Source organism: Gekko japonicus, unplaced genomic scaffold (assembly GCF_001447785.1).
Source record: "Gekko japonicus isolate JY-2015 unplaced genomic scaffold, Gekko_japonicus_V1.1 scaffold211, whole genome shotgun sequence".
Classification (NCBI taxonomy): Eukaryota; Metazoa; Chordata; class Lepidosauria; order Squamata; family Gekkonidae; genus Gekko; species Gekko japonicus.
This window is the reverse complement of record NW_015164187.1, coordinates 540,091-551,480: the sequence shown is the minus strand read 5'-3', so window position 1 is coordinate 551,480 and position 11,390 is coordinate 540,091. Positions and strand designations below refer to the sequence as shown.

Genomic DNA, 11,390 nt, shown 5'->3' with positions numbered 1-11,390 from the left:
TGATTTCAACGCTGCAAATCAACCAAATTCCATATTCCTGGATTTTTCCGGAAGGGGTATTGTTCAAGTACAGAGATAAAAGGGAAAAACTGGACTCGGTGTTCAAAGCAGAAGAATGGTTGAAGCGGTTTTTCGGATCGAAGGAAGAAGAACAGCAAGAAGAAGGGGGAGGCGCAGAAACCATAGAAGACGGAGACGGAGACCCAGGTGCAACGAGTGCTGAGGCCAAGGAAGCATATGACTTACAACTGAGAAAACCAAAGTAACTCTTTAAAATATTAGAAGTCCTGCAAACAGCGATGATGATGAAAGAACTCTGAACGCACGTAGAAGAAGAGACTATTATTACTAATATGAACTCACTAATTTCCGAATACATTGACTCAAACGAAAAGTTTTTTGTTTTAAATACTAACAGAATACTAACTGATTAGAACCCTCTCTCTTGGGGTTTTAGTTATAGTGTGGGTTTTTATTTACTGTCCTTTTTTTCCTGGGGTAACTTTCCCTCCCTTTTTTCTTTTCTGTAGTGTATAGGTGTAACAAAAAAGTAATAAAGCTACCCTGTTTCAGGGGATTAAAAACAAAAAACATTGACCAAGAACTTTTTGTACACTTGATAGACTAGAATAATGTAAATGAAATTAACATGCCATAAAAACATGTTGAAATTGTCTACTCCAAAGACAGAATTTGGCAGGACCATTTGAGTGGTATCTCCTGTCTGGTGGAACGGGCTTCCAGGGGAGATCCGGGCCCTGTGGGACCTGGCGCAGTTCCGCAGGGCCTGTAAGACGGAGCTCTTCCACCAGGCCTTTGCATAGGAGCCGCCGCCGCCATTGTGCCACCACCAAGCTGCCATCTTCGACAGTGGATTAGATCTAGAGGTGATCCGGCCCTGGGAAGACGCCTAGATGACCGAAGAATGTATGCCGTCAGGTTAGGTTGATAAATGGAACCCATCTTGGACTAATAAGACTTAACATCAAGAGCACCGCACTTTGTTTAATGATTGTTTTTACGTTTTTAATTGTTTGTTATGGCTTTGTCTCTTTTGTTAGCCGCCTTGATCCCATTTGGGGAGGGCGGGATATAAATCTAATTAATAAATAATAAATACATATTTTATTTATTTAAAACATTTTTATGCTGCCTTTCCACTTGGTCAGGGTTTCCAAGGCAACACACATAAGACATCAGAACAATTGCAAACATTACACCAAACAGTTTGGTGTAGTGGCTAAGTGCGCGTTTTTAATTGTTTGTTATGGCTTTGTCTCTTTTGTTAGCCGCCTTGATCCCATTTGGGGAGGGCGGGATATAAATCTAATTAATAAATAATAAATAAATATTTTATTTATTTAAAACATTTTTATGCTGCCTTTCCACTTGGTCAGGGTTCCCAAGGCAACACACATAAGACATCAGAACAATTGCAAACATTACACCAAACAGTTTGGTGTAGTGGCTAAGTGCGTGAACTCTAATCTGGGAGAACCGGGTTTGATTCCCCACTCCTCCACTTGCACCTGGCTGGATGGCCTTGGGCAAGCCGTAGCTCTGATAAGAGCTGTCCTTGAAGAAGAGCAGTTTCTGTCAGCCCCACCTACCTCACAGGGTGTCTGTTGTGGGGAGGGGAAGGGAAAGGAGTTTGTAAGCTGCTCTGAGACACCTTTGGGTAGTGAAGGGCGGGGTATAAATCCAATCTCTTCTTCTTCTTCTTAAAATTATAAAACAATTCAATAAACACATAAAAACGCTAGAACCAGGGAGGAGGACCAATAACCATTATTGGGGGGTATGCCAAACAAAACTAAAAAGTCTTCATCCATGGGCAGAGGAAGACAGATTAATCTCCCTGGGGAGCAAGTTCCAAAGTTTTGGTGTCCTTTCTCAGGTCTCTGTTCGTTATACTGTCGTAGTTTCTTGGATGATCTCTAGGTATCACGACTATGATGATGATAAAGCATGAACAAAGAGAAGAAAATTGAGGGCTTCTGATGGACTTCTAATAATTAATTCAAGTTAAATTAGATAGAGTGCTGTGTGGTTTCTTATTAAGGAATGCCACTATATGGTAGAAGATACTCTACCTTCAGCTGATCAGATATCAACTACTAATATTTCTGTGTAATCCACAGTGAATTTACATGGCAGTGCAAATGGCATATACCATTTTATAATTCATAAATCAGGCAACAGATTACAGAACATTCAAGACCACCAAAATGACAAGCTTTGTGCACTTCATCATGCTGCTTTCTAGACCCAGTTATTAAATTGTATGTGCAAGAATTCTAGGTGGCACCTTTGTTCCTCTATACAAGTTGTATAAATTCAAGAGATTCTGAACAAGTGCAGTACCTTGTCCAACTTAGCTGGGGAGATCTGGGTTCAAGTCCCAACTCTTACACAGAATTCCAACTTTGACACACTCTTACTCTGAGCCGATCACAAGGGCTGTTCAGGCAGTTTGTGTGGGTTATCCCATTTGATCCTTGCGATTTTTAGAGGAAGGATGGAGTACAACTGTGATAAACAAATATGGAATTGCCAAAGTTGGGTTTAATGACGAGGGCAGAAGCCCATTTATTGTGTTAATTCTTCACGGTACATACTTCACTAATACTCCAAACAGGAAAAAAGTAAATCTGAAAGGGCTGATAACTAAATCCTATAAAATATTGCAAATAGAAAGTACAACATAGTGTATTGGATTCAGCGCAGCATTTTTGTGGGCACAAGGAGTTTTGCCTGTAGAGTGTGACATTTGTGGCTCCCTACTTCCATGGCAGCCTGAAATGCCCTCCGAAATGTTGCTCTTGGGGTGTGGGAACACCCAGGAAGATTATTTCAGGGGGCACTGGAGACTGCCAACAAGAGAGGGAGCTGCTAAAACCACATTCTGCTGGTAGGACTCCTTGCACACATGGAAATGCTGTACTGGATCCAATCCAATGATATAAGGTGGAACAGAAAATATACTGAAGGCTCACATTCTCTACCTTGTTAATAATTTATCTTGTAAATCCTTCTCTATCTTGTGAATCTTGTCAGTAATTAATACACATAAATCCTCCTCTATCTTGTGAATTGTGTAGCACACTAGGTATTTTCTATCATTACTGAATTATTCTGAACTCTTTAGTTTTTATTATTTTAAAAACTGGATACGATTTGTTAGCCCCCAGAAACAATATAGTTTCATTTCTAATCTGTTAATAAATGGTACACCTACAAGATACAGGATGAGAACACTTACACAGATGCACATATGAAGAGCTTTATGCACAGATCCTGGATTTGGAACACAATTATTTGGAAGCAGAATTTTATAAAATTCACTTCCCAGTATAAATGCAGAGAAGCAGGGTATTGAACTCACAAATCAAGAATGGCTCAGACAAGTACTCTAATCTAATACCAAATCCCATTGAGGGCTGCATATTCTACAAATCGGCCTTCCGCCTGTTTATCTAGACCACATTTTTGACTCCCAGGCATAAACCATGTATCAAGCTAAGGCACAGAAGACAATTCCAGTTGATTTTCTTGGACCCTATATTACTTGGTAAATTCCAAGAAGCCACATTAAGGCTGATTATGGGTGCCAGCAGGGGTAGACGGCCATTTAACTTAATGGAAATTTCCTGGTTGGCCACTGCCAGGAGCAAGCAGAACCAAGCCCTCACAGTTCTACCAATGCTTCATCAGCCACTTGGTATGGACCATTCAGCAGCAATGAAAATCAGTACCAACTCATCAATTGCCATCTCCCGTAGCTGCCAGTTTTCAGGAGGCAGCAATGGGTGTGAGGCAAAGCTCCCCTGGCCTCCTCTAAAGGATTAATGTGAATAGTAATAGGCCTATTTCATTGTGCAGGTGTTACTAATTGGTCTCCCAGCCTGTGCAGATGCTATCATGTTCAAGGCCAGAGATGGAGGTGGCATGATTAGCTTCTCACAAGAACCTGTTGCCCATATGATGGGAGGAGGAGAGCTGGGGTGATGAGGTAGTTTTCCAGAGGCTTCTTGGGAGAGTGTGTCCTGCTTGGATGTCACCCTCACCTGATATTGCTGGGCTAAAAACAATAATTCAGCTAAGGCCCAAAGGAAAGTGGAGAGAAAGTGAGGGGGCTCCCTCAACCCCAAAAAATGGAATCAAGACACCACAAAGGTAAGTTAGAAAACAAGGGGCCAATAATTAAAACTTAACTATAGAATAATTATAAGTAAAAATAATTGTATTTATTGCAGAGACTTTTAAAAACATACAAGGGCCCAAATCAAGCCTCATAACTCAATAAGAGTGATATGTTCACAAGAGGAAACATGACCTGATATGCTTTGGCCCATCAGAGGTCAAACATTAAAAGGTACATATAGGCTCCTGTTGCAATCAAAAGGCAGCTAAGAAGTTGATACAGGAACAAAAAAGGAACTTTCCAATATGGAATCAAATGACACAAGAAAAATATTATTTGTGAAGCCTTCTTGAAACTAGCTTTGTGTCAATTACAGATGCATACAAGCTGAAAAATGTTGCATGGGTATGCCTTCCAATTTTGGTCCAGAAAGTATGGGTGAAACCACCAGAGCCAATGTGTTCTATAGTGAATGAAGGTTGGACTAGCGGAGACACTGATGAACGGAAGGCCTAAACTGTGTTCTGCTTGAATTGCAATTGGGAGCAGTGTAGAGAATTTCTGAGCTTTAGCCAGTGACTTTGAAACTTATGGCTTGTGCTGTCTAACGCACTTTCTGAAAGTGTTAGACAGTTGAACTAGTCTCGTTTTCTTGCTGTAAGGTTTTAGAGTAATGTTTTGGCTATTTAATAAACTTTCTTAATTGATTAAACCTACAATAAACTTTATAAATCTTTTGTTTAATAAACAACAGTCTGGTAACTTGTGTGCAATTGCCCTGGGGATCCACAGGTTTCGACCTCATGGTTTCTGACAGTGATCTAATGCCTGCTGCTAGTGCAGCTAAGAGATCCTGTTGTGGGCCAGCCTGACCGAAGACTCCTTAGGAGTGAGGAGCCGTATGCAGCCAGCTCTGAACCAGCTGAAGTTAGTGAATTAGAGATACAGGAGCCTTGAGATGCATTGCCGGCAGCTGACCTTGACCCACTCACACCCAGCTCTGAAGTAGCCGATGAAACACAGCTACAGGAAAATAGCCCACCAGACTCCCCCCCTTAATTGAACAGTGAAGGGAAAAGCTCCAGCAAGATTTAAGGACACACAGGGTGCGTTCAGACGCGCCGTTTCAGCCGGCATAAACTGTACCGGTTGGAACCGGTGCAGTTTATGCCGACTGAAACGCGATCACACTTACCTCCCTCACAGCGGAGCCCATCGCTGTATGCCCGTTCACATGCTGTGGGCGTCGGCATTCAAAAACAAACTCAATTTGAACATGCACATAGGCAGCCATCCACAGAATGGCGATCTTTGCGCATGCTCAAAACACCCCGTATTACATTTAAAGTTTAAAGGTAAGGACTTACCTTTAAAGTTTAAAGCCCAAACTGGCCTCCCTGAAGTCCCAGACTCCTCCGGAAAGTTAAACTAAGGACCTTTTCTTTTTTTAAAAAACAAACGCCGGGTGAAGCTTCGCCCAAGCGCATATCAGCAACCCAAAAAAAAAATGGCGGGCGAAAATCGGAAGCCTCGGGCTTCTGAACAGAAGTGGCTAGACACCGGTGGAGAGCGGTCAGACGGGGGTAAACCGATTACAACCGTTGTACTCAGGATACCATCTTGGCTCAGTGCCAGCTGCTTAATGATAACAGTTCTGAGTAAGTGCAGGAGCACCTCCAAGCAGATGGCTATAAATCAGGCTTGTTAAGGAATGCCTATGTAAATCAGACCCGGAGAAGTGCAGATTATGGAAGCAACATGTCACAACCCTCTGAGCTTTACAACCACAACTCCAGACTCCACCTGCCACCTTTGGACTGACCCTTGACTCTGCTTTTTGGACCTGCCTGAATCTTGCTGATCAATGACTTTGGACTGCCTTGACTCTGCTTTCCTGAACAACCCATGAACTCTTTATGCTGCTAAACCTGTATTTTATCTCTGGACTGGACTCTTGACTGTGATCTAGCTCTGTTGCCTTGCTCTGCCTATATTCTGGGACAGGTTCCTGCAGTACTGGTTTGTAGCGCTGCAAGAGGCTGTTCAGCTAGGCTCGCTGCAAGGCCACTTTCATTTTCCAGTCCACTCCTAAGAACTTTTATTCCCATGATCAACACTACATGTATCATCTGACTTAATCATCACTGACTCACCTGGAGACTCAAGAAATACAGGTACCAGGGAAAGCCTGTTGTCTCTATTGCATGGGGACACTGCAGCGCTTTAGAAAAACTCTGCAGCCTTGTATATATCATGAAGTCAGCTATTCACATATGTATCAATTTGCTGAAGTAATGGTATTAGCTGGATAATGTGCAAAATATATTCAAGTTGTTTGCAAAAAACAGGGCATTGTTGCATTGCGAAAGATTTCTATTAATGCACTCTATATGAATTGTAAGTAGAACTGGTGAACTAAATGATAATTGAAAAATGTAATTAGCCATTTTACAGTCACTCCACTTTTAATTAGAAGTCAGTTTGGAATGGTTTCAAATCTCAGCTAAATCTGTAACTACTAATGTATTGACCCTTGAGGGTAAGTGAGGTTAACCCTCATTTCTACATAACGTTCAGCAGAATAAAGCAAGCCAATTGCTAGGACACAATCCATGAGTAAAATACATTTTAAAAGTGACACTGCTGTTCCTTAAAAGATTACCATAGAGGTGGTAGTATAGTAGTTAACTATTAGAGATGGGGAAATTAAAAACAAACAGTGGGATAGAAATCCACAGAGGGGACTGTGATAGAGGCATGTCATTGTCACAGAGATCTACCTTTATGTAATTGTCACAGAGATCTACCTTTATTGCACTTTTTCAAGCAGAAAGGAACATCTGAAAGAAAATATTTGTAATAGTTGACTGTAACCTTCACAATGAACTGCAAAACTGAGATCAACTGAGCAGCTAAGAGAGATATGGGAATGCATCTGACAAGTCAGGGGATCTCCTGTTAGATTAGTCAAGTGACAGCTCCTAAAATTAATTTTATTGACCTAATTTATAATCCACCCTTCTTGCAGAAACCAAAAGACTTATCACACAAGTCATCTGATCTGTACTTTTCTCCCAATGGATAGAATGAAAACCAGACTATACAGGCTCAGGATACATTTCATTCATTTTGAGGTATTCTCAAAATATGTACTACATCAATCTTGGCTACCAATAATGGTGCAAGTGTCTCCTACAGTCATTGTTCCAACGCATGCAGATAGATTAGAGTCACAAACAGTAGTACAATATTAAGCCTACAGGGAGAATTTCAATACTAAAACCCCATTAAGAAGCATGTGGTCTTTCACCCTCAGACTTGCACAGTTCTTCACAGTGGGACATTTCACCATTTCTAAAGTAAGGGCAATTTGGAGGAACAGAAAATATTCCAAGCAGAGCAACTGGATGCAATTTCTTACAAAAAGAAAAGATAAATTTGAGATACTCCAACTCAGTCTTTGCAAGTACCATGACACATCTGCTTTTGATTTTATTTACTTACATTTCTGTAAACAAATGCAGGTGACTTAATTGGAACAAAACTGTTGAACAATGTAGTCAAAAGAAAATAAAAATTACTTGCAACTCAAACTGGCATACTGCTTTACTGGTAAGTTTTATCATCTCATGTTGTTTCTCTTATTCTGTAACACCAACATGGCAACAGCTGTGCAAACTTTGTCCCAAATGCAAGAGCAGTAAGTGGTATATGTGCAGAAATGTTTGATTCATCTTTTTCTTTTTAGTGCCAATCTCATATTTTTTAATTCCACCTATATTCCCATTATAACAAAGGCCACACTAAGCACTTCCCGCATTTCAACCACATAACTGATATGGTTTTATCAGCACATTTTCTTCCATTTGAAGGGGAAACAGTACAATTTGAATACTTCAGTGAAAAGCTAGTCAATTTCTCTTTTCATTCGTTGATGACCTCAAAGGGCAAAAATTAGCATAACAGAAGAGATATCTGATCAATGTGCATGGGCACGAAAGCTTATACCCAGTATTAAACTTTGTTGGTCTTAAAGCTGCCCCTTGCACTCAAACTTTGTTCTAGAATCTATTACTTCAGACCAACATGGCTACCCACCTGAACATATCTGATGAAGTGAGCTCTGACTCATGGAAACTTATGTCCTGGAAAATTTAATTTGTCTTTAAGATTTTTGCTGTTGTTCAGTCGCACAGTCGAGTCCAACTCTTCGCGACCCCATAGACCAGATCCCGCCAGGCCTTCCGGTCTTCCGCCATCCTCTGAAGTTGGCTCAATTTTATGTTCGTTGCATCTATGACACTGTCTAACCATCTCATCCTTTGCCGTCCCCGTCTTCTTTGACCTTCAATACTTCCCAGCATCAGGGTCTTCTCCAGTGAGTGCTCCCTTCTCATTTGGTGGCCAAAGTATTTGAGCTTCAGTTTCATTATCTGGCCTTCCAGGGAACAGTCAGGGTTGATTTCTTTTAGAATTGACTGATTTGATCTTCTTGCAGTCCAAGGGACTCTCAAGAGTCTTCTCCAGCACCATAGTTCAAAAGAATCTATTCTTCGGCGCTCGGCCTTCCTTATAGTCCAACTCTCACAGCCATACATGACTACTGGGAATACCATTGCTTTGACCATTTAAGATGTTACTGGAGTTAAATTTCGTTATTTTTTTAAAAATGTAACGCCGTAATAAGCAAGCAGCTGGCAGCCACTAAAAATTTTGTTATTTTTTAAAAAATGTAACGCCATAATAAGCAAGCAGCTGGCAGCCACTAAACAGCACGAATACAGGTCAATTAACTTTGGGGTGGGTGAGAGAGAATTTACACTGCTATCAATAAATGGGGTAAGTTTTTACTATAGCAGGGTAAGCATCATTTATTGGACCCATTTCTAGGGCCGTGTATAAACTACACTTTGAACTTAATGGCATGAAATGTCAGACATTCATTTGCCTTCATAATTGCAAGGGTGAAGCAGCATAGGTTTACTCAGAGTCATGCATATTAGTATTTCATATTCCGTAAATTTGCATTTCTTTGCTACTGTACTTTTCAGTACATGTATTCAATCTTTTATACACACATACAGCGAAAGGGATGACAATTAGTGTTTTGAAGACAGTCTTTGGTGACATCTGCTTAGATGCTGAAAAAGGAAGAACAGTTACCAATCAGCAAATAGATACTGGATGCACTTTGTTAACAGATGCCCTACGTAGTGACTTGTTCCATTGCAGGAGAACACCGCAGCAGCTTTGACTGTTCCACTGCATTCATTATTACCTGAAACTAACCCCAGCAGCCACTGAGATAATCTCTTAGCCTTCTGTACCCCAACATTCATGGTTAACAGGGACCATGTGAGGCAGCAGAAAAGTACCAATGAGAAAGAGAAGAAAGCTGATCCCATCTCCTGGTGGTGCAGATTTGAAAACAATCTCAGTTACAAAGTGTTTATTCCTGAAGAATATTGAAAAAAAATATACGTATTGTCCAGCTTGATATTAAAAGGCAAGTGGAAACTGTCATCTCTCTTCTTCATATTGAGACATTAGATTCAGGTTCATATCTATTTATAGAAGATTAGGAAGTTTCACAGAACATTCTAACGGTTTCACGGCATTTTTTTTAACCGAACCTATGGTTTGATGAGGACATTCTCATCAGGTCAATATGGAATGGTAACGAGCTAGACAGACCTTGTGACAATACATGTAAGGAAGAGTGCAGCCTCTTGAAGAGCAATATATAGAACACAGGAATCCTCAGATATCTGAGCCAAGCTCTGCACATTGCTTGTCTGATATGTGATTTGCTAATGATTCTATGATGTCAAGAAGTAGAGGCTGACTGAGGGACCGAAGATTTGGCAACTTGGAGACCTTAAAAGAAAAGGGAAAAAAATCTAGTTATCACTCCAACCCACATCTAAAAGACATGGAATAAATCAATTTACAGATAATAAAGCATTATTTTAAAGGCATAAATTACTGGGCAAAGTTTTAAAGAAAAAAGTCAGAGGAAATGCTTATTTGCATAGTCCATTTAAAACAAATTTTCTTCAGACTAGTGCTTCACAATGATGAAGAGTGAACTATCTGGAGGCATGCCTAAAATACATGTAAAGGCACTTGAACTAGCTTTGTAATGCATTTCTCCTTCAGCTTCACTGCACTCTATTTGTACAAAGAAGCTATTTGCTTAGTTTTGCTAGAACCAATTCAAGCACTTTATTTTAAAATGACTAACTCACTCACAAAAAAGGTACATATAACACCACTACATATTATGGAACATCTTAAATTCAGGGACATTCCTTTTTCAATGATAGTTTCCCAAGAAGCACAAGGTTTTTGCTTGGAAATCAACAAAGGTCCTATTTAAAACAGTAAATGTATTGAAGTATAAATGAACAACAACAAAAATCCCCCTCCTAAAGAACCCTAAAATTATATCACCTGCAACCAAGCTTTTAATAGAGCACAGCAGTCACAGTAAAAGACAGTCTTCTGAAAGCCTGATTTTGATAGTTAGTTTGAAATTCTGAGCCAAGAATTGGCTTAGAGCCAAACTATAGAACAAAGTTAGGAAAAGATTGTTGCCAATTCCCCTTCTCACTGCAGCCTTGCTTTCAGGTGCTTTGGAGCCAAGCCTATAATTTCCCTACTATGCTGTGCAATCACAACTGAAATAAAAAGAAAATAAAATACTCCTATTGTAAAGAAAAAATGCAAATTCATACACGACATAAAGCAAAAAAAGCAACATTGCTTATTATTTCTTCCTACAGTTATACCAATAGGAAGAAGAGGTTACATCTAGTACTGAAACTGGTTTCTTCTGACTGCTAAGAACCACTAGATCTTTGACGTGGTCTCTGTGCTTCACACCCATGGGATCTAGTGCGCAAGCGCTGGATCGATTTGTGCTGTAGCAAGTTCTTTTAACGGATTTTCACGCCCAGTCCCTCGGGCATGCGCAGGAACCCCACCGCGCATGCCCAGAGGGGTGGGCGCGGACATCCCGCCAGTTCTTTTCTTACCGCCTCGTTGAGTAGACCTATTTTTCGTCAGTAAGATTGGTTCGCTTTTGGCTTTCGCCTCACAGCTCTTAGGGATTATTTCCTTATTCTAAATTTCCTCTTCTTTCTCTTTTTATTTGTTTGTTCTTAAAAAAAAAATAAAAAAAATTATTTTCTGCTGAGGGAGAGTCTACCGATTACCTCAGGCCTTCGGCCTATCCCCCCCCCCA

General features: G+C 40.4%; 1 protein-coding gene across 1 annotated transcript in view; it reads right to left on the bottom strand.

Annotated features, from left to right (window-relative positions):
* Positions 1-8,858: 8,858 nt before the first annotated feature.
* LZTR1 (leucine-zipper-like transcription regulator 1) overlaps positions 8,859-11,390 on the bottom strand; it is a 39,877-nt gene continuing 37,345 nt past the window's right edge. Inside the window, exon 20 of the mRNA XM_015408199.1 lies at positions 8,859-10,021. Within this exon, the coding sequence (XP_015263685.1) occupies positions 9,905-10,021 (117 nt within the window). The 3' untranslated portion in view covers positions 8,859-9,904. The remainder of the gene's footprint in view (positions 10,022-11,390) is intronic.